Genomic DNA, 25,667 nt, shown 5'->3' with positions numbered 1-25,667 from the left:
GGCAGAGCAGGCCAGGGTGGCACTGCCTCTGCCTGTAGGTGGGCTCCAGCCAGGAGGCCCCTCAGGCTCTGGGCAGGGCAGGATACTTTCTCTCACCTCCCTGACACATACGCTCCACCAGCATTGGGGACTGGTCCTGCGCCATTGTTTACCTCCCCCAGGCGACTGAAAGACGAAAAGTGAAAACGTACTAGGCAGGGCAAGAATAAGATCCAGAGTTGTAGGAGAGGACCAGTGTGGGGGTGGGGGTGCGTGTGAGGACAGGGCAGGCAGCCCATGTGAGTGGGCCGGTCAGAGGGCCTCCCAGGACCACGGGTGTCCCCACACCACCGTCCCCAGGACAAAGGACGGACCTGGAGGAGGGAAAAGGAGATTGGGAGCCTGGGATGCAGGAGCTGGGCCAGGGCTGCTGGATGATCTCGAGCCCCTGCTCCTCAGAGCCCGCTCAGCCCGAGCCCAGACGCAGACCCAGACGCAGCCTCACAGTGAACTCAGGCTTTATTGCATGGACGCCCGGCCCTGGGGCCTGGCCCGGGGTGGGCGGGGCGGGTGACCGGAGGGGCTCACGGGCTTCCCTGAGCGCTGTCCAGCCCTGGGCCCGGGGCACCGCCCAGCTCCTCCCCTCTGCCCAGCCCGCGGTGACGCCCTCGGTGCCCAGGGCTCAGCAGTCCAGGCCCAGGGCCGCCAGCAGGTCCTCGAGCGCGCGCAGACGTTGCTGGGCCTCCTCGATGGCGCTGTAGGTCTGCACCGTGCTGGTCACGTGGAAGCGGATGTCGTCCACCAGAGGGATGGAGTCGGTCTCCTGCCGGGCGGCCACCGCGGCCGCCTCCTCCCTCACCGCCTGGGCGAAGTCCTCCCGCTCCACCAGCTGTGGACAGACGGACAGGCCGCTCAGCACCGCCTGGGCACCCCCCACCCCGCATCCCCTCCCCGCACCCCCTCCCCGCGCCCTGCACCTTCTCAATGACCCGGGCCATGAACTCCGTGCACTGGTCCTCGAGCCGCGCCAGGCGGAAGAGCTTGGCCACGCGCCACACGCTGACCACGCTGTCCTCGTCCAGCAGCTGCGCCAGGCTCCGGCCGCACAGCCGCTTCAGGCCGGGCAGCAGGTACAGGTCCGCCACGCTCAGCAGGTCGCAGGCCGCCTCGGGCGGCAGCTAGGGTAGAGAGCGGAGCAGAGGTGCAGCCGGGCCGCAGCCGGGCTTGTGTGCGAGGAGGGCGGACACGCTGGGGAGCCGCTGCCTCACAGTCCCCGAGCCCGACAGGTCCCCACAGGGGAGCCGGACGCCCGGGGGCCCGAGCTTCCAGCAGGCCGGCAGAGGCAGCACTGAGAAAACAGCCTGGAGAGAGTCGCAGACGGGAATCGACCTCTGCCTCGTGGCTGTGGGGTCCTCGGCAGGTCCCTCTCTCCTCGGGCCCCCGTCACACAGGCCCCCAGCCTCTGAAAGGCTCGCTCCACACCAGGCCAGGTTTGGGTCCCATTCACGTTCCTGGCCACCGAGAGGTCCTGGGGCACAAAGCTCCTTTATAAGACGTGGTGGGCAAAGCCCCTGCGTGGCAGAGCCAGAAAGCTGGGCTAAGCCGCAAAAGGAGAAACAGGAGGTGGACGGGGGCGGGGTGGACAGCCCAGGCCTGGAGAAGCAGGGCCAGCCGACCAGCAGGAAGGAGATCCCAGTTCTCCACCGCCTGCCGCCATCTGCAGGGCACAATGCTCCTGTCACAGAACTCAGCGGCTCTACCGTGTGGCCGGAAGCCAGTCAGGGAGGCCTGGGGCTGGGACCCCGCAGGGTGCAAGCCTCAGACCCCAAGAGGAAACAAGCTCCTGCCCCCAGCCGCCTGACGGTGCCCCTGCCCCCACCAGTGAGCAACTGTCATGCGTGGCAAGGAAGTGGCTCCCACGCTGCTGCCCTGCCCGTCCACGGGTCACATCTCAGGACAAGAGATCTGTCCTCAATTCCTACCACATGCCACCCACTGCCACCCCACAGCCGCCGCTCCCCGGGGCCGCTGCGGCCAGACCAGGCTCCGCCGGGGACAAACCAACCTCGGTGCGGTCACTGTACACGTAGTACAGCACGTGCGTGAAGATCTCCGGGGAGACGCCCTGCAGGGTGACGGCCGTGGGCGCCCCGGAGGCTGCTGGCTCCTCGCTCTCACAGAAGTGATCCTCCAGCAGGGCCCGGAAGTAGTCGCTGCGGCCGCAGAAGAAAGCCTGGCCGGAGGGGCGGGTACCAGAGGGCCAGGGCTGGGGTCTGCCCCAGGGGTCTCAGCACCCGAGGCGGTGGCCGTGGTCATGAGAGGGGACCCGGGGCGGTGGATGTCATCATGGGGAGGGGACCCGGGGCTGTGGCTATGGGCCAGAAGGGGACCTGGGGTGGTGGACGTGGTCATGGGAGGGGTTCTGGGGTGGTGGACGTGGTCATGGGAGGGGTTCTGGGGTGGTGGACGTGGTCATGGGGAGGGGACCCGGGGTGGTGGACATGGTCATGGGAGGGGACCCAGGGCGGTAGCCGTGGGTCAGGAGGGGACAGGCACCTTGTGACAGAGGAAGTTGCAGTTGGCCACCCGGAAGCAGACGTCAGGGCAGCTGTTGAAGCTGTCAGGACATGGGAAGGGCAGCTCCCCCAGGTCGCCCTGGCACAAGATGGTGACCTCCTCAGGGAGAGAGGCCAGAAGGGGCGACCAGACCACGCACAGGGCAGGCTCCTGTGTGGCTTGTCCCTCGTCCCATCCTGCTCCGTGAGGCCTGTTCCCTGGCCCCCTCCCCCACACAAGCTTACTCGCAGCTCCAGGGGCAGAGCACAGTCAGCCAGCAACGCCATGTCCTCTCGGAGCCGGGGGTCAGCGGGAGGGGGCTCGATGGTCAGCACTTTGACACAGGTGCCTGGCTTGGAAGCCACTAAGGAGGGAGAGCGGCTTCAGGGGGCCGGGCTGGCCCTGCCAGCTGCCGCCCAAGGCGTCGGCCGGAACCCTGGACGCACCAAACTCGGACACCTTCTCACACTTGGCTTCCAGGTCGCCCAGCAGGTCCCAGAGCTGGCACTGCTTGGCCAGGCGCTCGCAGTCGCTGACGTGCTCCACACCCACGTCCAGGCGGCCTGGGCAGCAAGGGCAGGTCAGGGTCCCAGGGGAGGACGGGCCTCCCAGACGGGCCCCCACTCGGACGCAGACACAAGGACGTGAGGCCCACTCTTGCCTTGGTTTCCCTCCTGAGCCCCCCACATCTGCTCTGTCTGGAAGGGTCACAGGCTGCAGCTCAGCCCTGGAGGTGGCCAGTCACCCACCACCCTCCTCCCTGAACCCCCATGTGCCTAGGGGTTAAAGGTCAGCTAGGGGCTACCCAGGGCCCATCCTGAGCAGCACGGGGTCACCTGTGTACAGGTACTGCAGCAGGGCCCCAAACGCCACGGGGTTGATCTGCGGACAGACACCGGACAGGAAGGTCAGGGCGGCCGCCCGGCCAGGAGGCCCCGCGCCCTGGCCCGGGCCGCACCAGGGGGTGCCTGAGGACCACCACGCTCTTGTCCTTCCACTTGGTGTCCAGCATGTTGGCGAAGTAGGCGCTGCGCGCACCCAGGACGCAGCGGTGCGCCCGGAACGGCTTTCCGTGCACGACGAAGACCACGTCGCTGTGGATGCCCTGCTCCAGAAGCCTGCAGGATGCGGAGGGGCTCACTAAGGTCCCCCCACCCCGCCCCGCGAAGCCCCGCCCACCGCGAGACCCCGCCCCGCCTCCAGGCCCCGCCCCCCACAGAGCATCCCCGCCTTCCCCCAGGCCCCGCCCCGCCGCCAGGCCCCGTCCCTGCCGCCAGGCCCCGCCCACCACAGAGCATCCCTGCCTTCCCTCAGGCCCCGCCCCGCCGCCAGGCCCCGCCCCGTTCTCCCGGCCCCGTCCCCGCCACCAGGCCCCGCCCACCACAGAGCATCCCCGCCTTCCCCCAGGCCCCGCCCCGCCGCCAGGCCCCGCCCCGCCCCCAGGCCCCGTCCCTGCCGCCAGGCCCCGCCCACCACGGAGCATCCCCGCCTTCCCTCAGGCCCCGCCCCGCCGCCAGGCCCCGCCCCGTTCTCCCGGCCCCGCCCCGCCCCCGCCGCCCGGCCCCTCTGCTGCGCTCACCGCCGCAGGAAGTCGTCGTAGTAGTCCCGCCGCCGGCAGGAGGCCGTCACCTGCTTGTAGTCGCGCAGCGCGCGGCGGATGGGGTCGCTCAGCGCCCCGTAGAGGCAGCGCTCGCCGTCGAACGTGTTGGCCTCGCACCGGGCCCCTGGGGCGGCAGGGCTCGGCAGTCAGCGGGCCAGGCCCGCGCCCCCCTCGGCCTGCCCGGCCTCCCCGGCTCCCCCGGGCCCCTCCAGCCCCGGTGTTTCCGGTCCAGGGCCCGGCCACCGCGGGCGGGGGGAGAGGGCGCAGACCCCCGTCACGCCCGCCCCGTGCTCACCGTTGGCCAGAAGGTAGAGCACCAGCTCCACGTGCCCACACAGGCAGGCGTAGTACCTGCAGGAGCGTGGGGCCGCTGTCAGGTGGGGAGCCCTGCCCCCCACCCCGCCCACCCCGCGCTCCGCCCCTGCCCCCCCCCCGGCCCCGCTCCCTGAGCCCCGCCCACCCCACGCCCCGCCCCTGCTCCCCCCCCTGCGCCCTGCTCCCTATGCCCCGTCCCGCTTCCCCCTTGAGCCCCGCTCCCTGTGCCCCACCCTACCCCGCGCCCCGCCAGGCTCCCCGGAGCCCCGCGCCCAGCGCCCCCCGCACTCACAAGGGCGTGCTGTCCCACTTGTCCCGAACGTTCACCTCCACATCCCGTTGCTCCAGCAAGTACCTGGGGCCGGAGGGAGGCAGAGCCCGGGTCAGGACACTGCTGGCCCGGGGGGGGGGGGGCGTGTGAGGAGAGGCGGGCCTGGGGAGAGGAGCGGGGCCAGGCCGGAGGGGAGCTGCTGCAGGCAGGTGAGGATTCCGCTTCCAGCGCGGTGGAGGCGGTGTCTCGAGTGGGGCCGCCACGGGGAGGGCCCGGGGGGCTTCTGGACTGTGCCATCGCCAGGGAGGTCAGGACAGGTGAGTCAGGGCCAGAAAATGGGGAAGCAACGAGCAGAGAGGGGGGAAGCCAACCAGAAGCGCGCAGGCCCGAGGAGGGGCGGCCCGGGCCCCAGCGGGCGCCCTTCCCTTCGCCTGTCCACTAAGGTGGCGCTCTCGGCGCTGCCCGGGCTCCGCGGCCCCCGCCAGGCCAGTGCCTCCTCCGGGGCGCTCCGCGGAGGCGGTGGGCGTCGGGCCCCGGGGCACCGCCGGCCGCTCCCGTCCCCACCGCGGGTCCTCACCGCACGCGGCCCACGTCCCCCTTCCTGCAGCTGGCGAACAGGTCGCTGGTGTCCATGACCCGAGGCTCGGCCCGGCCGAGCGACCTCCGCAGACGCCGGCGGATGTAAACAAGCGCCGCCCCGCCCTCCCGGCCGCCCGCACAGGTTGGCTCCGCAGCGGCGCCTGGCGCCCGGAGGACCGGGGCAGAGCGCGGAACCGCCCGCCCAGGCCCCGCCCGCCATCCCCGAGGGCCGTCCTGCCCCGGCCCCGCCCGCCGTCCCTGCAGGGCCGCCTGGCCAGGCCCCGCCCACCATCACCGGAGGGCTGCCTGGCCCCGCCCACCAGCCCTGGAGAGCCGTCCTGCCCCGCCCAACATCCCCGAGGGCCGCCTGGCCCCGCCCACCAGCCCTGGAGAGCCGTCCTGCCCCGCCCATCATCCCCGGAGGGCCGCCTGGCCAGGCCCCGCCCACCAGCCCTGAAGAACCGTCCTGCCCCGCCCATCATCCCCGGAGGGCCGCCTGGCCCCGCCCACCATCCCCGGAGGGCCGCTCAGGCCCCGCCCACCATCCCCGGAGGGCCGCTCAGGCCCCGCCCACCAGCCCTGGAGAGCCGTCCTGCCCCGCCCATCATCCCAGGAGGGCCGCCTGGCCAGGCCCCGCCCACCAGCCCTGGAGAGCCGTCCTGCCCCGCCCATCATCCCAGGAGGGCCGCCTGGCCAGGCCCCGCCCACCAGCCCTGGAGAGCCGTCCTGCCCCGCCCACCATCCCCGGAGGGCCGCTCAGGCCCCGCCCACCAGCCCTGGAGAACCGTCCTGCCCCGCCCATCATCCCCGGAAGGACGCCTGGCCAGGCCCCGCCCACCAGCCCTGGAGAGCCGTCCTGCCCCGTCCATTATCCCCGGAGGGCCGCTCAGGCCCCGCCCACCAGCCCTGGAGAGCCGTCCTGCCCCGCCCATCATCCCCGGAGGGCCGCTCAGGCCCCGCCCACCAGCTCTGGAGAGCCGCTCAGGCCCCGCCCGCCACCCAGGAGGGCCATTCAAGCCCGGCTCTGGCTCCGGGACGCAGGAAGGAAGCAGCACGCAGAAGCCCGCGCGGTCTCGGGCGGCTTTAATGGAGTCCAGGAGCGGGGGCGCCGCTGCCCGCGGGCGTGGGGTGGGGGTGAGAGCTGCGCCACGCTCTCCGCGTGAGGTGGGGAAGCGGGAGGGCCCCGCGCGTGTGCTTCGGACCGCCCGCGAGTGCGCGGGGGCAGCGCTCACAGGTGGGTGTCCTCCTCGAACACGTCCGAGTCCTCAGGGTCGCGCTTGCCCCCCATGAGCGCGCTCCAGCTCCCCGGGCCGCCGTTGAGGCTGGGCTGCTTCTCCTGCATCTCGGACTGGCTGTCGCTGGCCACGTCCAGCGTGGGGTTGTCGTGGCAGCCGTTCTCCACGAAGCGAAGCTCCTCTCCATGGGACTGCGGCGATGAAGAGGCAGCTGGGCCCGCGCTACAGCCGGCCACGTCCCCGGGGCAGCGGGCCACGACCCCAGGGACAGCTGACCACGCCTCCCTGGACAGCCGGCCACGCCCCCGGACAGCCAGCCACGCCCCCAGGGACAGCTGGCCACGCCTCCCTGAACAATCGGCCACGCCCCCGGGACAGCTGGCCACGCCTCCCTGAACAGCCGGCCACGCCCCCAGGGACAGCTGGCCACGCCTCCTGGACAGCCGGCCACACCTCCCTGAACAGTCGGCCACGCCCCCGGGGCAGTGCGGAACCCTTGCACCCAAGTCCCGGTGCCTGGGCATCATCGACTCCTGCCGGCAGCCCCTCTACACGTGCGCCTCTCCCCCAGGCCGCGGGCTGGCCTTTGCCCTCCCTCGGGCGGGAGCCCCTGCCTGGCCCCCCGGCCTGTCCTGGGGAGCGGGTCCGGGCCAGTACCACCCCAGCCCCCGGGCCCGTGTGTCAGGAAGTGGGTGGGCGCGTGCCCCGCCCCCTGGGCCCACCCGCTCACCACGTGCTTGAGCTTGGGCAGCCGGCGCTGCCAGCAGTTGTAGAGCAGGCCGAGCACGATGATGATGAAGCAGACCACGCCGACCACCACCAGCACCACGAACCAAGTCCCGTAGTCACTGCGCACCTGCGCGGCCCTGGCCGGGCAGCTGCTCGTGGTGGAGTAGCTCTGGATGCCGATCTAGGTGGAGGCCGTCCAGCCCTGAGCCGCCGCGGTGGCCTGGCCGCGGGCGGGGCTTGGGGACGGAGGTGCGGGAGGGTGCGGGGCTCCAGCCGGGCGCCCTGGGGCCCTGAAACAGCTCTCATCTTGGGGTCTGCTTTTGTGGTGGCTGTGGTGAGCCCGGCAGTCTTACAATGGTGGAGCTCAGGCAGGGCGCAGGGCGCAGCACCGCTGTGAGCCCCTCTCCCCGGCCTCCCGAGCCAGGGACAGCCTCGGCTGGGATTCCCTGCTCCCTGGGGCTGCTGGCCCAGCAGAAGGAAGCAGCGGGGCACGAGGCCCCTGGGGTGCACTAGGCCCCTTTCTAAGACCGGGCTTTAGCTCAGGCAGTTTTGCTGAACTGCTGTATATTCCCAGTGATTCTCTCCTGGCTTTTTTGTTTGCTTGGTGCCAGTCCTGGGACTGGAATTCAGGCCTAGAAGCTGTCACTAAGCTTTTCTACTCAAGGCTGGCGCTTTCGTACTTGAGCCACAGTTCCATTTCTGGCTTTTGGTGATTAATTGGACGTAAGAGTCTCACGGACTTTCCTGCCCAGGTTGGCTTTGAACCGTAATCCTCAGATCTCAGCCTCCTGAGTAGCTGGAATTACAGGCGTGAGCCACTGCTGCCTGGCCCTCTTGCTTTCTTAAGTTATCAGGGGTCCGTGTTGTTGCTAATCACCAGGAACATGCTGAATCTATCCACTTCTGTACTTCTAAAGGCCCAGAGTGCCTTTCAAGCCAAGCGAATCTGACCTGAGAGCCTGTAAGGGCAAAATGCCCAGATGCCAGGAGCAGAAGCAGGCCAGTTCCCTCACCAACAGCCCGAATCTTATGTGGGAAGGCGTGGGGCCGCCACCGCAGCCCCCTGGCAGCACCAAGGGCTGGGCTCCCTCAACTACCCAAGCATGGTCTTTCTAGCTGTGCAGTCTCAGGCAGCCACCTCACCTCTCTGGGCTTTAGCTCCCACCCCAGAGGGGAGCCTTGCTGAACCCTCACAGCCACAGGGTAACATGCAGTGTGGTGACTGACAGTGTGGTGTGTCAGGCCCCGCCCCACTCCCCAGCTGCTGGGGCCAGCACACTCACCTCCTCCAGGCTCCTGCGGACGCTCCCCAGCATGGAGAGGACGTCCTGGGTGGGCACCACCCCTAGGGGAGAAAAGCTGTCAGCACAGCCAGGCCCTGGCGCCTCTCCTGGCCTGGTGGTCTTCAGGAGGGGCAGGCACGGCTCCTTCCGGCTGCACCGCCATGCTCGCCCAGGCGCCTCCCCTTCTGGGTCCCCCCGGGGTTCTCCCCTGCTCTCCTGGTCAGAGCTGCCCGGTCCTGCCCTCCTCACCCTGCTCGCCCACTAGCGTCATCAGAAGGTGCTGCTCCTTCTCACTGGGCTTGCTCAGGGAGATGTGCCAGTCACCGTGGCGGCCGCTGCCGTGGCGGGGCCGTGCCTCCTCCACGAGGGCCAGCAGCTGCAGGCCCCGGTGCTGTCGGAAGGCCTCCTGCGGGGAGAGGCCTGCCTCAGGAACGGCCCTGGGCCCAGCCTGCCCGCCTCCCCTGCCTTCAGCAAGGCCCTGGCTTGCGGGCCTCTCCCTCCACTACACCCTTCCCTGCCCCCTGCCCCCCCAGTCCCGTGACTGGAGGTCTGGAAGACCCCTGGTGCTGTCACCCCTGCAAGCCAGAGCTTGACAGGAAGTAAGAGTGCCAAGATCACCTCCACTCTGGCCTGGGGACACGTCTGGGACTGAAGCCCGGCTCTCTGGGTCTGGATGTGGTTGTGCAGGGCCGGGGGAGTGAGGGGAGGTTGGACACAGTGGGGAATGGGCAAAGGCCTGGTGTTACATCCATAGCCAGGAACGTGGGGGGAGGTGGGAAACAGAATAAAGGAGCCCCCCGCAATGCAGTGGAGAAGGACCTCTGACTGCTCCCAGTGGGTGGGTGGCAGGCCACACACACTGCCAGCATCTAGAATGGCACTGTGCACCACTTCACAGTGCGGAACGCAGACACAGACCTGGCCCTGGGCCATTCAGTGGGCCAGGGCTGCAGTCCAGGAGCTGAGGGGAGCAGCTCCTCCAGCCTCTGCCCCATCTTGTCCCCCCTGCACACAAGGCCTTCGGAGGCCCAGGCAGGCCCTGTCCCAGCTGCCTGCTTCTCTCAGCCCTGGGGTGGACAGCCAGGCTCTCTTGCCAGGCCTCCAGCCCAGGCTAACAAGCTGTTCCCTGGTCACCATGACGAATGTGACCTGTGGTCCTCAGAGCTGACCTGCAGTGGCCTGCGTTCTCCATGTGTGGAGGCCAGGTCAGGCGTCACGCCAGCTCACTGGCCCTCGGGACCCTCAGTGCTGTTCCCACATGGCTCTGCTCTGCTCTGCTCTCCTCCACACGTGACTCCATCCTGGCTGGGTGGGAACTCTGAGCCACTGATGTGACAGCCATATCATCAGATGGGGACAGTGAGGGCTGTGCAAGGAGAAATGTGTGGCGCCTCCTATTCCCTTGGTCAGCTCGGGGCCCAGGCGCAGTGTGCTCCCTACCCCAGCTCGGGGGTCTAGTAGCGAGGTAGCTTGAACACTGGCTCTGAATGACTGACCGTTGAAGATGGGGCACAGGCTCGGGCATGGCTGCTGCGCCCCACCCCACCCCAGCAGGGGCGCAGGAGGCGCCACCTGTCACAGATCACTATCACCAAGCTGCTGAGGTGGCTTCAGGATCAGGGGGAGCGTGTGGAGAGGAAATGCGAGTGTAGGAGCCAGGACCGAGGCTCCTCCAAGAGACCAAGATGCCTGAACAGCCCAGCCTCTCCTGAGAACTGAAGACAGACAGGACACTCAAGAGGCCGCCACCGCGCGAGCAGACAGCAAGGTCTGTCTCCTCAGCCCGTGCAGGGCTTTTCAGCCTTAAGAAACGAAATTATGAAACCACGGAAACCTTGACACAGAATGACAGAAACGATATGATCACACAGTAAAATCTACACAAACCAAGTCCCCGTGGTAGCCAGGGGCTGGGGGTGGGGGCAAGAAGGCCTTGTGAACGTACACACGTGTCAAGGGCTGAAAAGCTCTAGAGATGTTTCATACCAACGGGAATACATTTGATTACAAGGGGTTAGCTTATAAATTCGGTTTCTTAGAGTAAGGAGTCAGGGAAGGAAATGCTGGGTATTAAACGAGATTAACACAGACAGCAAATGCAGGGCAAGCAGGGGGCCTGCACTTCAATACCCAGGCTGCGTGGAGAAGACTAACACTGAGTCCCCCACGCTGGTTCAGACAGACCACGGACCACGTGAGCTGCCTGGGCAGACAGACCATAGGACCACAAGAGCTGCTCAGGCAGACAGACCACAGGACCACAAGAGCCACCTGGACAGACAGACAACAGGACCATGTGAGCCACCCGGGCAGACAGACCACAGACCACAAGAGCCACCTGGACAGACAGACCATAGGACCACAAGAGCCACCTGGACAGATAGACCGCAGGACCATGTGAGCTGCCCGGGCAGACAGATCACAGGACCACAAGAGCTGCCCAGGCAGACAGAACACAGGACCACAAGAGCCACCTGGACAGACAGACCGCAGGACCACGTGAGCTGCCCAGCAAACAGACCACGGACCACAAGAGCCACCCAGACAGACAGACCACAGGACCACATGAGCCACCTGAACAGAAGACCACAGGACCACATGAGCCACCCAAGCAAACAGACCACAGGACCACATGAGCCACCAGGGCAGACAGACCACAGGACAAGGTGAGCCACCTGGACAGACAGACCACGGACCACGTGAGCCAGCAGAGTAGACAGGCCACAGGACCACAAGAGCCACCCAGGCAGACAGAACACAGACCACGTGAGCCACACAGACAGACAGACCACAGGACCACACAAGCCACCCAGGCAGACAGACCACAGGACACCTGAGCCACCTGGATAGACCACAGGACCCTGTGAGCTGGAAGCACACATGCCAAATGAAGGGCCCCAGGTGCCTGCTGTGGTCTCCTGGAGGAAAGCTGGTTCGCTGTCTGGGGTGGGGGGGGGTGAACTGAATGTCTTTATACCAGGAAACCAGGGAGCTATCGAACAGCTAACAGGGTGGGGGAGTGGGGGCCCAAAGACTACCATGACAACTCCCGAGGGCTTTTCCTGGTGTTTTGCACAAGGTGAGCATCTGTAAAAGTTAGAACACACTGTCCAGCAAAAGCCCACCCGTGACTACAATGCTGAGGAGCAGGCCCTCCACCGGACCCCCCAGCCCAGGGAAGGGGAGAACTGATGGTCTACACCACCCGGGCCAGGCAAACAGAAAGAGGGGACACGACAGAGGGAAGCAGGTGGACGGGGTAGAATTTCCTCATCTAGCAAACTCAACAGCCGAACCCTGAAGCAATGGGAAACGCCAAGAGGAGTCACGGTGGCTCCCAGCATGTGGGCGGGAACAGGAGGGATGGGTATGCTGGGGAGAGGGGCCAGCACACCAGCGTGAGCAGGGGCAGATAGTCTGTCCAGGGTCAGCCAGACTCTGGTCCTCTCTGTGGACGCTGTGGCCCCAGCCAAAGACTGGATGTCTGGTTTCTTTTTTTTTTTTTTTTTTTTTGTAGGTCATGGGACTTAAACTCTGGCCTGGGCACTGTCTCTGAGCTCTTCAGCTCAAGTCTAGTACCCTACCCTTGAGCCGCAGCCCACTTCCAGTGTTCTGGTGGTTAGCTGGAGAGGAGAGTTTCACTTTTAGTGCCCAGGCTGGCTTTGAACAATGATGAGTAGCTAGGATTACAGGCGTGAGCCACTGCACCCAACCAGATGTCTGGTTCTCTTGTCCTTTATTTTTTCCCCAGCGCTAATGATGGCGCCTGGGCCTGGGCGTGCGCTCTGGCTGCAGGTTCAAGAGGGGAGGAGGGCAGAAGGCACAGTCTCATAGTGCATAGCCTGCTACCCAGCACAAGGCCCGAGCTCAGACCTGAGCCCCCCCTCCATGAAAGAACAGCCAAGGCAAAGTGAGAGGGTCCAGAGCCAGAGGGCGGCAGGACACAACTGTGGGTGGGTGGGTCTGCCCAGCCCGGCTGTCCCCTCCCGCTCCTCACTGCTGTGGGGACAAGTTCCTGTGCAGGAAGGGACACCCCCAGCCCCAAGGTGGGGAGGGCGCACTCTGTGTCAAGGGCTTGCCCAACTTAAAACAGTCTTTTTTCCTTCCAGTAGTGGGGACTGACCTCAAGGTCTTGTGCTTGCAAGGCAGGTGCTCAGCTACTTGAGCCATACTTTCAGCCCCTTTTTGCTCTCCTTATTTTTCAATAAGGCCTCGAGGTCTTCCTACTTGTGCCTCTGGCTGGAATGACAGGCATGCCGCTGGCTCCAGCTGGCCTTGGGTTGTTTCCTGAGCAGCAGATGGTGCAGGGAGATAATCCATGGAAAAGCTGACCCCAAACTAACTCAGACAGGAGCTCCTACTGCCTCAGCCTTCCGTGGGCTACGATCACACGTGCACTTTGGCACGTGGAGACAGGCACAGAGGCTCTCGCCTGTCATCCCAGCTACTCAGGAGGCTGAAGTCTGAGCACCGAGGTTCAAAACCAGCCATGCATTAAAGACCATCAGACTCTTGTCTCCAATTAATCACTAGAAAACCAGAAGTGGTGCTGCAGGGAGGTAGCCTTGAGATGAAGAGCTCAGGGACAGTGCCCAAGCCCAGAATTCGAGCCCCACAACCAGAGGGGAAAAAAGAACTTTGTAAAAAGACTCCATTGGACATAGTGGTACACTGGTGCAGGGGGACTGTCTGAGCCCAAGGTTCAAAGCCAGCCTGAGCCTAAACCACACCCCAAGACCTTGTCCCCCAAAACAGAAACTAATATCATCAGAGGTAAGACATTGCCCAGAGACAAAACCATCCCATCAGGCTAGAGAGTCAAAGAGCTGACACCCAAGAGCACAGGGCTCTGACATTAAGACCCAGTACCAGGAGGGAGGGAGGGAAAGAAAAAAAAAGTAGGAAGGAAGGGAAAAGGAGGTAAGAAAGGAAGGGAAAAATGAGTTAAAGGAGGGAGGGAGGGAGGGGGAAGGAAGGAAGGAGAGAAGGGAGGGAGGGAAGGAAGGAAGGAGGGAGAGATGGGAGGGAAGAAGGGTGGAGCAAGCTGTTAGAAAGTTTAAGCATGAGCCAGAGTGGTGGAGGGTGGTGGGTGGTGGGTGGTGGAGGGTGGGGCTCATGCCTGCCAGGCTGCCCTCTCCTGGCCCCCCCATCCCCATGCCTTCTGGGCACTCACACAGTCTACATTTTCTGTCATGTTCAGAACGATGTAGCTCTTCCCAGCCAGATTGCTCCAGTCCTTGCAGATCACCTGTACAGGAGACAAGGGAAGCCCTGAGGAGAGGCCTGGAGGGAGCAGGGGAGAGTCGGGACGGGGTCTGCACAGCTGGGAGGCACAGTGCCTGCTGTTGGTGGCCTGTGCGAAGCACGGCTCAAGGCTGCAGACCTCAGTGTCGTCCCCCCCCACACCCCACATCCTCCCCTTGGTGGTGGTGCTGGGGTTTGAATTCAAGGCCCACCGTGGACTGGGATCACAGGAGCTCACCACTGCACCTGCTGACTAACTGAGACGGGAGTTTCACTAACTTCCGATCATGGAACCATTTTCCTCCTAGTCTCTGCCCCATGGTGGCGGGGACGTTAGTGTCTTTCTCCAGGGCACAGGCAGAAGAGTGAGAAGAGAAGGAAGGCAAAGCAAGGTACTCGGGGACTGGGAACTGTTCAAAATCCAGGCTTCAGAGGGCTGGTCTGCTGTTGTGTGGCCAGGCACATGGGTGGCACACGGGTGGTGAGCTGGGGTCTCCCCTCCCCACCCTCCTTTCCTGCTGCACACCGTGCAGGGTGGGACCGCTGCCTTGCTCCCCACTGTTCTCCTCCACATGAAGAGGGGCCAGGGCGGGCGCCAGGCTTCTCCAAAGGCTCTACAGGCCTGTGTGGGGAGCAGCCTTGGGGCGCCTCTCTGTCCCCCGCAGGGAGGAGGAGGACACCACGGAGGGCGGTCCCTGGAGCCTGGCGCTTACCTGAGCAGAGCTCCAGGGCACACTGGAGAGGGTCTCTGCCGCCTGCCCCTCCCAGGGCGGCCGGCTGGGGTCTCCTCGCCTCAAGGTAGTGGAAGAAGGCGTTGCGTCTAAGTCTTGGGGGGCGGGTGGGAAGGAGGCTGAAGTCTTGGGGTAAAGGGGGCCCTCGCTGGGGGGTGCAGTCTGGCCTGGGACCCGGACTAGGGTGGGTGAAGGCCAGGACGGCTTGCCAGCCAGCCCGGCCGTCCCCACGGTGGCTTGGGTGCTCGATTCCTGGGACGCCTCCAGCTCTCCCCGGAGCACAGCTGTGGGCGGTGCTGCGCCCCGGGTCTCCTGGCTGGTGACATCCCGGCCTTCTGCTGGGCTCACTGCTGGACCGGCCGCGGCCGTGGGCGGGGCTGAGCCGGGCCGCGCAGGACTCTCCACCTCTACTCCCGAGGCGGCCAGGTCCCCAGAGTCCTCGTGACCACGTCCAGTGGTGCTGGGAAGAAAGGCACCGGCCGGCGTCGTGGCGTCTTCCTGGGACCCGCTCACAGGGAGCAATTCCTCCTCCTCCTCCTCCCCCTCCTCCAGTTCTTCCTTCTCCCTCTCTTCCTCCTCCTCCTCCTCCTCCAGTTCTTCCTTCTCCCTCTCTTCCTCCTCCTCCTCCTGCTCCTCTTCCTCCTCCTGCTCCTCCTCGTCTAGAGGCAAATGCCAGGGAGGCTCAGCCAGGTTCATCTTGGGCAGGGCCGAGGGGAGGTCAAGCGGCTCCTGAGCCTGGTCGGGGTCCTCCAGAGAGGCTGCCTTCTCCGTCAGGTCCGGGAAAATGTAGTCTAAGGGCAGAGATGGAGAGCTCTTCAGTGAGCTGTACCCCAACCCAGGTGTTGAGAACCCCAAACTGATGAATTCTGTGGGACTAGAGGGAGGCACACAGAGGCGGGATGCCTCTGATCATACAAAGCCATCTTGACCAGGGGCAGGGGCAGGGTCTCCCACTGCTCTACCTAACCACTGGCGCTGTGGGTGCCAGCCCACCCTCTCGTGGTAAGCATGCATGTGTGCCAACTCTGGGCCAGCCACCCCGCAGCAGATCCCACAACAGATCCCAGCCACCCCGCAGCAGATCCCATATCAGATCCCAGCCACCCCGCAGCAGATCCCACAGCAGATCCCAGCCAACCCACAGCAGATCCCAAAATAGATCTCAGCCACCCCGCAGCAGATTCCATATCAGATCACAGCCACCCCGCAGCAGATCCCACAACAGATCCCAGCCACCCCGCAGCAGATCCCATATCAAATCACAGCCATCCCGCAGCAGATCCCACAGCAGATCCCAGCCAACCCATAGCAGATCCCAAAATAGATCTTAGCCACCCCGCAGCAGATTCCATATCAGATCACAGCCACCCCGCAGCAGATCCCACCTCAGATCACAGCCACCCCGCAGCAGATCCCACAACAGATCCCAGCCACCCCGCAGCAGATTCCATATTAGATCACAGCCACCCCGCAGCAGATCCCACAGCAGATCAGTCTTCCCGCAGCAGATCCCACAGCAGATCACAGTCATCCCACAGCAGATCCCACAGCAGATCACAGCCACCCCGCAGCAGATCCCACAGCAGATCACAGCCACCCGCAGCAGATCCCGCAGCAGATCACAATCACCCCTCAGCAGATCCCACAGCAGATCACAGCCACCCGCAGCAGATCCCACCTCAGATCACAGTCATCCCACAGCAGATCCCACCTCAGATCACAGCCACCCCGCAGCAGATCCCACATCAGATCATAGCCACCCTGCAGCAGATCCCACCTCAGATCACAGTCATCCCGCAGCAGATCCCACCTCAGATCACAGTCACCCCACAGCAGATCCCACATCAGATCACAATCACCCCACAGCAGATCCCACCTCAGATCCCACATCAGATCCCACCCACCCCACAGCAGATCCCACATCAGATCACAATCACCCCACAGCAGATCCCACCTCAGATCACAGCCACCCCACAGCAGATCCCACATCAGATCCCACCGACCCCGCAGCAGATCCCACCTCAGATCACAATCACCCGCAGCAGATCCCACAGCAGATCCCACCCACCCCACAGCAGATCCCACATCAGATCACAATCACCCCGCAGCAGATCCTACCTCAGATCACAGCCATCCCGCAGCAGATCCCACCTCAGATCACAGCCACCCCACAGCAGATCCCACATCAGATCCCAGCCACCCCGCAGCAGATTCCATATTAGATCACAGCCACCCCGCAGCAGATCCCACAGCAGATCAGTCTTCCCGCAGCAGATCCCACAGCAGATCACAGTCATCCCACAGCAGATCCCACAGCAGATCCCACCCACCCCACAGCAGATCCCACATCAGATCACAATCACCCCGCAGCAGATCCTACCTCAGATCACAGCCATCCCGCAGCAGATCCCACCTCAGATCACAGCCACCCCGCAGCAGATCCCACAACAGATCCCAGCCACCCCGCAGCAGATTCCATATTAGATCACAGCCACCCCGCAGCAGATCCCACAGCAGATCAGTCTTCCCGCAGCAGATCCCACAGCAGATCACAGTCATCCCACAGCAGATCCCACAGCAGATCACAGCCACCCCGCAGCAGATCCCACAGCAGATCACAGCCACCCGCAGCAGATCCCGCAGCAGATCACAATCACCCCTCAGCAGATCCCACAGCAGATCACAGCCACCCGCAGCAGATCCCACCTCAGATCACAGTCATCCCACAGCAGATCCCACCTCAGATCACAGCCACCCCGCAGCAGATCCCACATCAGATCATAGCCACCCTGCAGCAGATCCCACCTCAGATCACAGTCATCCCGCAGCAGATCCCACCTCAGATCACAGTCACCCCACAGCAGATCCCACATCAGATCACAATCACCCCACAGCAGATCCCACCTCAGATCCCACATCAGATCCCACCCACCCCACAGCAGATCCCACATCAGATCACAATCACCCCACAGCAGATCCCACCTCAGATCACAGCCACCCCACAGCAGATCCCACATCAGATCCCACCGACCCCGCAGCAGATCCCACCTCAGATCACAATCACCCGCAGCAGATCCCACAGCAGATCCCACCCACCCCACAGCAGATCCCACATCAGATCACAATCACCCCGCAGCAGATCCTACCTCAGATCACAGCCATCCCGCAGCAGATCCCACCTCAGATCACAGCCACCCCACAGCAGATCCCACATCAGATCCCACCCACCCCGCAGCAGATCCCACAGCAGATCACAATCACCCCGCAGCAGATCCCACAGCAGATCCCAGCCACCCCACAGCAGATTCCACATCAGATCACAGCCATCCCGCAGCAGATCCCACAGCAGATCCCAGCCACCCCGCAGCAGATCCCACCTCATATCACAGCCACCCCGCAGCAGATCCCACCTCATATCACAGCCACCCGCGAAAGATCCCACCTCAGATCACAGCCACCCCGCGGAAGATCCCACCTCAGATCACAGCCACCCCGTGGCAGATCCCACATCAGATCACAGCCACCCCGCGGCAGATCCCACATCAGATCACAGCCACCCCGCAGCAGATCTTGCAGTAGATCACAGTCACCCACAGCAGATCTTGCAGTAGATCCCACAGTAAGCAAAGGCTGGGTGTGGTGGTGCCTGTCTGTGGGCCCAGCCACCCACCAGACTAGACTAGGAGAATGTAGCCCAAGTCCAACTATAGGCAAAAAAGCGAAACTCTAAGCAAAAAATGCCTAAAGCAGAAAAAAGGGGAGAGGGGTATGGCTCTGTGGTAGATAGCCTGCTTAGCAAACACCAACATAAATAAATGAGTAAACAGTAAACAAATGCTCCAGACTATGGGATTCCGTTTCAGCAGCAGGATGGGAGAAAGAGAAGGGTGAGCAGGGCTCTGACAGGAGCAGCTCACAGGTGGCCTGGCTTCCGCCCACCTGTGCCAACTGGGTGGCAGCTCCTCTGTATCCCACGTGCATGCACTCTACTCTGTAAGGCTGCCCTTCTGGGAAGACTCCCGCCCTTCCTCAGGGTTGCACTGACAGATGAAAGCAGAGCTCGTCCACTGACGCCCAGCAAAGCATTAGTCCTGGTGACAATAGTGCACGTGGCTCCACACTCACATGCCATGCACATGCTCCCGGGAAGCAAGCCAGGGAGCAGGCACACTCCATCCACTGCCAGCCGGCCCCTAACCTCCTCCGGCTCTGCCATGGACTGCCATGGGCAGTGCTGCAAGGAGACGCCCGCAGCTGGAGACGGCGACACTCTCTCCAGACAGGGGACCTGTACTATGAGCTCCTTCCTCCTCTCAGCCCTAGCCTGGAGGCAGGTTCACTACCTGGCAAGGTGCCTATCCAGTGAGATGCCCTGGGCAAGGCCTATGGTCCCTCCTAGTGTCCTGCTCACTGCCAGGACGGCTGGCCACTCAGAGGTGACCAGACAGATACACACAGCCTGCAGCCTATGCAACAGAAGACCAGGGGCTCTGGACAAAGAGGACAGGCCTGAGCTGCTGTCGGCTAAGGACCCAGCTCAAAAGGCAGCTCTATCACCTCCTGCAGAGCGTGACTGACCAGGTGCCCCACCCAGCTCCATCACCTCCCGCATAGCGCGGGTGGGCCAGGCTCCCTGTCCACACAGGAAGAGCCTGGTGCAAGGCCCAAAGGGGCCAAAGAGGAACATGGAATGGCAAGGGGCAGAGGAGGGCTGGAGGCTGGAGCAGCCACTCGTCTAGATGGGAGGATGATGAAACGAGCCCCGCCTCACACCCACACCAAAGTATGCTAGGCTTACTTTTTTTTTTAGGGTTAGAGCTAAGTGCAAACATTAAGCCAACAGAAGTGAGAAACTGAGGAGCACACAGTTCAAAACGGAAATGCTTTCCAAAACATAAAGCAAAGAAAACACCCACGATCCCAGCGACTCTGGAGGCTGAGATGAAGAGGACGGAGGTTCCAGGGTAGCCTAGAGGAGACTTCACAAGACCAAACAAGGAAGAAACAAAAGACCAGGTGTCTCCCCAGCTACAGGGGCCGCACCCCGGGATCACAGTCCAGATGGCCCAGGCCCAAAAAGCAAGGGTCCAGGTGTCTGATGAGATACTACAGGGCAGTTAGCAACTGGGTGACAAGGACATTGCATGGCACAGGAGTCCACTGCTGACATGCTGAAGGCCGGGCTCTCCTGGTGTGAAAGTGACTACTAGGACTTCCCCAAACTGAAAAAGTCACCTATTAGTTATTTCATTACGAGTATTGTTATTATTTGTATGCTGGCCCAGGGGCTTGAACTCAGAGCCTATACACTGTCCCTTTCTTGACACACAGCTCCATGTCTGGTTTTTTGGTGGTTAACTGGAGATGGAGTCTCCTGGACTCCAGCCCACGCTGGCTTCAAATCTCGATCCTCAGATCTCTCAGCCTCCTAAGAAGTGAGGATGGCAGGCGTGCCTTTCTGGTACCTGCAGCAATTAGCCTCCAACTACGAGGTAATGGGTGTTTCTGATTCCCTTCTTCGTATTATTTTTCTGTGGTTCTGATTTTCTATAATGTTCACATGTGCTGTCTGTAATCAGAGTAAGTCCAGGAGGCAGTACTTATTTTATACATGAAATGCATGGCTTTCTGAGATGGCGTCCCATGTATCTCCAAACACTGGGAAAGGTCCCACTGGCCAGAACACGGTGCCACTGCACCCTGGACACCCGCGGGTATTCCAGGCTGCGTGCCAGCTCTGCGCTTCCAAACTCACTGAAGAGACACTGTCCGGGACTTGGCCTGATGTGCAGGTAGGCAGCTGCGTGGTGAAAAGTGGAGATGAGGGGCTGGGAGGGAAGGAAGTTGCCCGCCCGCCCTCCATGGGCTCTGGGTGAGACACTACCTGCAGTGGGGCCCAGGTCCAGAGCCGAGCCGTTCAGCGCCTCCTCTTCCTCCTCTTCCCAGAAGTACTGGGGGGGCTGCAGAATCCGGGACTCCTCGCTCTCCTCACTGGGGAAGCCTGAGCCAGGGGCCCCCAAGCCCATGGCCTCACTGGGCTCCTCAGAGTCCAACGGTTCGAGGCTGGTGGGCAGCAAGAGGTCCAGCAGTGAAGTGGAGGTGAGGCCCTCGGGGCCAGGCTCGTCAGTCCCGGTGGCACAGGTGCCCAGGGACACTCCTGCACAGAATAAGAGAGGACATTAAGGCATGCCAGGAAGGGCAAAGGCCAGGGGGTAGGTGGGAACTTCACTGAGTGATCCTGAGATGCCACCTGCACTTTAAAAAAGCCAAGCTGCTGGGCCCTCTGTGGGGAGGCAGAGGGGGGCAGGGGGGAGCTCACGCCTGCAGGCACCGCTCGCTCATCACGTGCTCGGAGCCCCCGCCTGGCCAGCAACTGGGTCTGGCACTATGGTAAAAATACAAGCTACAACTAGGCCCGTGTCACTCGTGACCCTGTCCTCTGTGTCCCCACGGTCCCCTCTCCTGGGTGACCTTCCCGAGCAGTGAGTGCTACTGCCCCCCACACAGTCCACACGGCAAAGCGGGTCCCAGGCACCATCGCCTAGACAACCTAAGCCAGAGCCTCCACTCCTCAAAGGCCCTCAGCCAAGGCCCGTCCCCCTGCCATGCCTCAAACTTGGAGCTTCTAGCAGTTTCCAGAATGTGAGGACCTCCTTTGCCTCTCGGGTCTTTGCACTTACTATTCCATGTCCATTTCTCCCCATCGGTCTTTCCTGTCCATCTCCCACCTGCCTCATTCTTAAGCCTCTCCTAGCCCTCCAGCCACTAGCAATCCTCTCAAAGGTCACAGCCTCTGTCACCACTGGGACACCCGTGGAGGCCAGCAAGGACCAGCACACTGCTTTGACGGCTGGACCCTCCCCCCAGCGCAGCCTGCAAATGCCAGGAGGCCCAGGTACCCAGAAGATGACGTTTCAGGATGGCCAGCATGCAGAACTGCCCAGGACTGCCCAGCTGCCCTCCACACACCTCCCTCAGCCCCCCTCCAGTGAGGCTCGTCCCCTTCCACCGTCTCTGGGCTCCCTTTGCTTCCAGGGAGGCAGACTTTCACACACTGAAGGGCAGAAATCACACAACTGTAACCCAAGGCTAACCTGAGCCTCTCCATACCCCGAGCTGTAGAAGTGTACTGGAATTCAGAAGGGTTTCAAGTTTCCTTGGATTATTTATTCAGACCACACTTGGTCAAAACCACAGGCAATTGATCCATGATCAATGTGTGTTTCAAAGGATACACGAAAGAAGACAATATCTGCAGGCCGGATTCGTGGCTTAGAGGAGAGAGCGTCTGCCTAGAAACGCCATAGCCCTGAGTTCAAACACCGGTACTGGTACGACCACACACACACACACACTCTGACAGCAGGTATTTAGGCATTTCATGGGAGTTCTACTCTACCAGAACTCCCCCTCCCTTCTGATTCTCTTTCCATGACCCCACGGCAGATCCACACTGGTTCTGAGTGGAAGAACCACTCCTCCTGCAGGGGGCTCCTGACACATTCCCCACCAGGAGCTCCTGTCATTCCCACTTCTGTTTGGGTTCTTTGTCTGGAACTATTTCTTTTATGCACTGCCTTTATTTCATATTTCCTAATTTTTTTAAAAAAAGTGGATCAGTGGTCAGGTGCTAGAGGCTCACCTGTAATCCGAGCTACTCAGGAGGCTGAAATCTGAGGCTCATGGTTCAAGGCTAGCTCAGGCAAGAAAGTCCATGAGACTCTTTATCTCCAATTAACCACCAGATATGAGAAGTGGCATTGTGGCTGAAGTGATAGAGCTCCAGCCTTGTGCAAAAAAAACCTCAGAAACAGTGCTTAAGCCCTGAATTCCAGCCACAGGACCAACCAGTGTGTGTGCGTGTGCACGTATACACACACACACACACACACACACACACACACACACACCATGGAACCTATGGGAATCAGGATTGACACTGGGCCTCTGTGGCCCTGCTGGAAGTGACACCCAACAGGGTCGTGTGGTCACTTCTGAGCTTCCACAGCCCTACAGCCAGCAGAGCAGGGTCTGCCCTCAGGGAAATCGTTTTTCTGTCTTTTAATGGAAACTGCTGCTGGGCGCGTGGCCTGGTGGTGGAGTGCTTGCCTAGCATGCCTGAAGACCCGGGTTCGATTCCTCGGTACCACATACATAGAAAAAGTCCGGAAGTGGTGCTGAGGCTCAAGTGGTAGAGCTCTAGCCTTGAGAAAGTCCAAGGACAGTGCTCAGGCCCTGAGCTCAAGCCCAGGACTGGCAAAAAAAAAAAAAAAGAGAGAGAAGTAGGAGAAGGAGGAGAAGGAGGAGGAGGAGGAAGAGGAGAAGAGGGAGAGAAAGAAAGAAAAGAAAATGGAATTGACATCCACACAGGACCTGGGCCCCTGCAAGCCCCACTCTGAGGTGGGTATGTCTCTCCTCCCTCCTCTCCTCCAGCGCCAAGAGGAGTGTGGGAAGACATTCCCTCAGGCTGGTTAGAAGAGAGAGAATGATCTGACAGCCCTGCACTCCACCTCACACACTCAGGGAGGGATCATGCGCACACCCCCTCCCCACGCTCCATCAGAAGAGGCTGCGGCCATCTGCACTGTGGTCAGCTCCAGAGCTGGATGTCCCTGCTCTCCCGCCCTCTCCCCGCTGCACCCCAACATTCTCATACCCAGTGGGAGCCTCTGCTCTGCCACCCTCTCCCTGCTGGTCAAGCTGCAACTCACAGACTCCCCAAACCTGTCTCTCCCTCTTTGTCTTCCTCTCCTGTTAAGAAAGACTTTGAAACCTGCTGAGAAAAAGGAAGCTGGTGTTTCCTGGCCTTTCATTCCTTCTCCAGTGAACAGTTTCCCTCCTTTGAAGTTATTTTTCCCTGTGAGGATGGGTTTTGTCTTTATGTAGATCCAGATATTTCGAAGACCTCAGCAATGGGCAATTCTTTTGCTTTTGTCTTTTCTTTTCTGGTGCTGGGGATTGATCCCAGGACATTGCATGTGCTAGGCAAGCACTTTGCCACCGAGCTTGTCCCAACCCAACAATGCGTAATTTTTCTTTAGGGACTTCTTTACACACTTGCCTGGCAAAGAATGATGCCAAATCATAGTTCAGCTCGAACCATTCTGTAATTATTTTTGCGTTTAATAATCAATCTGCCTCAGCCAGGCATGGTGGCTCACACCTGTAATCCTAGCTACTCAGGAGGCTGAGATCTGAGGATCTTGGTTCAAAGCCAGACCGGGCACTAAAGAACCTGTGCTCTCATCTCCAATTAATCACCAGAAAACTGGAAGTGTGCTGTGGCTCAAGGGCTAGGTCGGTAGCCTTGAGCTGAAGAGCTCAGGGACAGCTCCCAGGCCTAGAGTTCAAGTCCCATAACTGACAAAGAAAGAAAAAAAAAAAAAGAATCTGCCTCAACTGAGATTCCACCTGACTTCTGTGACCCATTTTCTTCCTCTATGTAGTTTTCTGTTGCTTCATAACCCCCAAGAGAGAGGGGGCACAGGAAAAGAAGGCACAAGTAAAGGAATCACCCTCAAGGGAACTCTCATCCAAGCAAACTCAAGAGGCTGACAAGCCAGACCGAGACCTGGGGCTGAGAAAAGAGGCCTAGACTCTGTAACTTGCCTGTTTCCTCTCACCGCTCCAAGTCAGTCCCTGCAGACTGCCCCAAAGCATTACCACAATCCACTGCACACCAGACAGCCCTCCTGTAACCAGCCACACACACACACACACACACACACACACACACACACGTGTATTTTTTTTTTCTTTTTGGTCAGTCTTGGGGCTTGAACTCAGGGCCTGGGTGCTGTTCCTGAGCCTTTTCTGCTCAAGGCCAGTGCTCTACCACTGTAGACCCACAGCGCCACTTTCAGATTTCCGGTGTTTGCTTGAAGCTAAGAGTCTCATAGACCTCCCTGCCGGGGCTGGCTTTGAACGGTGACTTCAGATCTCAGTCTCCCGAGTAGCTGGGATTACAGGTGCGAGGCATTTCTACCCAGCTACGAACCAGCAGGTCGTAAGTCCTCATCTCCTTAGATGCCCGCAGACTCCAGCGAGGGAGGGAGGTGGCAGGCAGCGTCTGCCTTTCAGCCCCCACAGCCGTGAGTGTCAGCCACAACAGAACTCACCCGTGTGCGTGTGAGTCTGTTGTGCACACACACACACACCCACTCACCCGCGTGCCGGGCGCGTCACAGCCGACAGGCCGCCCAGGCTTGCACACCAACGGTGTGGGAGACACAGACCCAGAGCCCTCCTGACACAGGGGTGACAGGGTGGGAGACACAGACCCAGAGCCCTCCTGACACAGGGGTGACAGGGTGGAGACACAGACCCAGAGCCCTCCTGACACAGGGGTGACAGGGTGGGAGACACAGACCCAGAGCCCTCCTGACACAGGGGTGACAGGGTGGCAGGAGGGGGGGGCGGCAACCGTTTCTGGGGAGGAGCAGCTTCCCACAGCCAGGACAGGAGAGCTCAGGTGTGACCAGCCCACAAGGACACCGCAGCCCCCCGCAGGGCCCTGGCGCTGCTAGGTAGATCCTCCGTCCACGTCTGCTGGGAGGAAGGGTCCTGGCTCAGTGGGTCTTTCCAGGGGAGGCTGCGGCGGACGGGCCTTGTTTCCTGCGGGCCCTGCTCCCGGCCTCTGCCCCGGAGCCTCCGGGCAGCAGCCAGCCACACGCAGGGCCCCGCGGCCCCCGTCCCCGCCGCCCGCCGGTGACAGCCCCGCGCGCCCTGGGCGCTGTCACAGGCCGCCCCGCGCGCCCCTTTGTCCTTCCCGGCCCAGTCGCGGGGCGCGGGGCGTCCGCCCGGCCGCCGCCCTCCGCACCTGCCGGCGCCCCTCCCCGCCCGGCCGCCCCCGCCCAGGGTCGCGGCCTCCCGCGCCCCGCCCCGCCCGCGTCCGGCGGCGCCACGCGCGGCCTTTGTGGCGGCGGGAGCTGTCCAGCGCGGGCCGCCGCTCGGGCCCTCCGTGCGGCCCGCCGGCGGCCCCACTCACCCGTGGCCAGCAGCAGCAGCAGCAGCGGCGGCGGCGGCGGCAGCCGGGCGGCCCACAGCGGCCGGGCCATGGTGCAGCGTCCCGCCCGCAGCCGCAGCGGCGCGGCGCCCGGGCCCGCGGCTGGGGGGGGGGGGGGGCGCGCAGGCGAAGGCGGGGGC

The 25,667-nt window shown here is 62.5% G+C and overlaps 2 protein-coding genes across 2 annotated transcripts; both read right to left on the bottom strand.

The window, feature by feature from the left end:
- Positions 1-486: 486 nt before the first annotated feature.
- Abtb1 (ankyrin repeat and BTB domain containing 1) lies at positions 487-5,449 on the bottom strand. The gene is made up of 12 exons (XM_090323836.1): positions 5,299-5,449; positions 4,743-4,805; positions 4,431-4,486; positions 4,115-4,259; positions 3,494-3,653; positions 3,372-3,417; positions 2,982-3,098; positions 2,781-2,899; positions 2,536-2,634; positions 2,045-2,212; positions 957-1,157; positions 487-868 (listed from the first exon to the last, which is right to left on the bottom strand). The coding sequence occupies exons 1-12, from the start codon at positions 5,352-5,354 to the stop codon at positions 662-664; spliced, it is 1,437 nt and encodes a 478-aa protein (XP_090179962.1). The 5' UTR covers positions 5,355-5,449; the 3' UTR covers positions 487-661.
- A 919-nt stretch (positions 5,450-6,368) lies between these two features.
- Positions 6,369-25,591, bottom strand: Podxl2 (podocalyxin like 2). The gene is made up of 8 exons (XM_090324020.1): positions 25,510-25,591; positions 20,407-20,679; positions 14,505-15,313; positions 13,721-13,795; positions 8,797-8,953; positions 8,548-8,609; positions 7,266-7,445; positions 6,369-6,726 (listed from the first exon to the last, which is right to left on the bottom strand). The coding sequence occupies exons 1-8, from the start codon at positions 25,577-25,579 to the stop codon at positions 6,529-6,531; spliced, it is 1,824 nt and encodes a 607-aa protein (XP_090180146.1). The 5' UTR covers positions 25,580-25,591; the 3' UTR covers positions 6,369-6,528.
- Positions 25,592-25,667: the final 76 nt, after the last annotated feature.

This window comes from Megascapheus bottae, chromosome 33 (assembly GCF_031878675.1).
Source record: "Megascapheus bottae isolate mThoBot1 chromosome 33, mThoBot2.hap1, whole genome shotgun sequence".
Taxonomy (NCBI): Eukaryota; Metazoa; Chordata; class Mammalia; order Rodentia; family Geomyidae; genus Megascapheus; species Megascapheus bottae.
This window is presented reverse-complemented; position numbering and strand designations above follow the sequence as displayed.

Excerpts from the sequence above, each read along its gene's own strand:
- Abtb1 (XM_090323836.1), bottom strand. The coding sequence starts at position 5,354 with ATGGACACCAGCGACCTGTTCGCCAGCTGCAGGAAGGGGGACGTGGGC. Across the intron at positions 4,806-5,298 it reads GGGGACGTGGGCCGCGTGCG|GTACTTGCTGGAGCAACGGG; the intron begins GTGAGGACCCGC and ends CTCCGGCCCCAG. Across the intron at positions 3,099-3,371 it reads GCTGCAGTACCTGTACACAG|GCCGCCTGGACGTGGGTGTG; the intron begins GTGACCCCGTGC and ends CTTGCTGCCCAG.
- Podxl2 (XM_090324020.1), bottom strand. The coding sequence starts at position 25,579 with ATGGCCCGGCCGCTGTGGGCCGCCCGGCTGCCGCCGCCGCCGCCGCTG. Across the intron at positions 13,796-14,504 it reads TGCCCTGGAGCTCTGCTCAG|GTGATCTGCAAGGACTGGAG; the intron begins GTAAGCGCCAGG and ends TCTCCTGTACAG. Across the intron at positions 7,446-8,547 it reads TCCGCAGGAGCCTGGAGGAG|ATCGGCATCCAGAGCTACTC; the intron begins GTGAGTGTGCTG and ends GCCTCCACCTAG.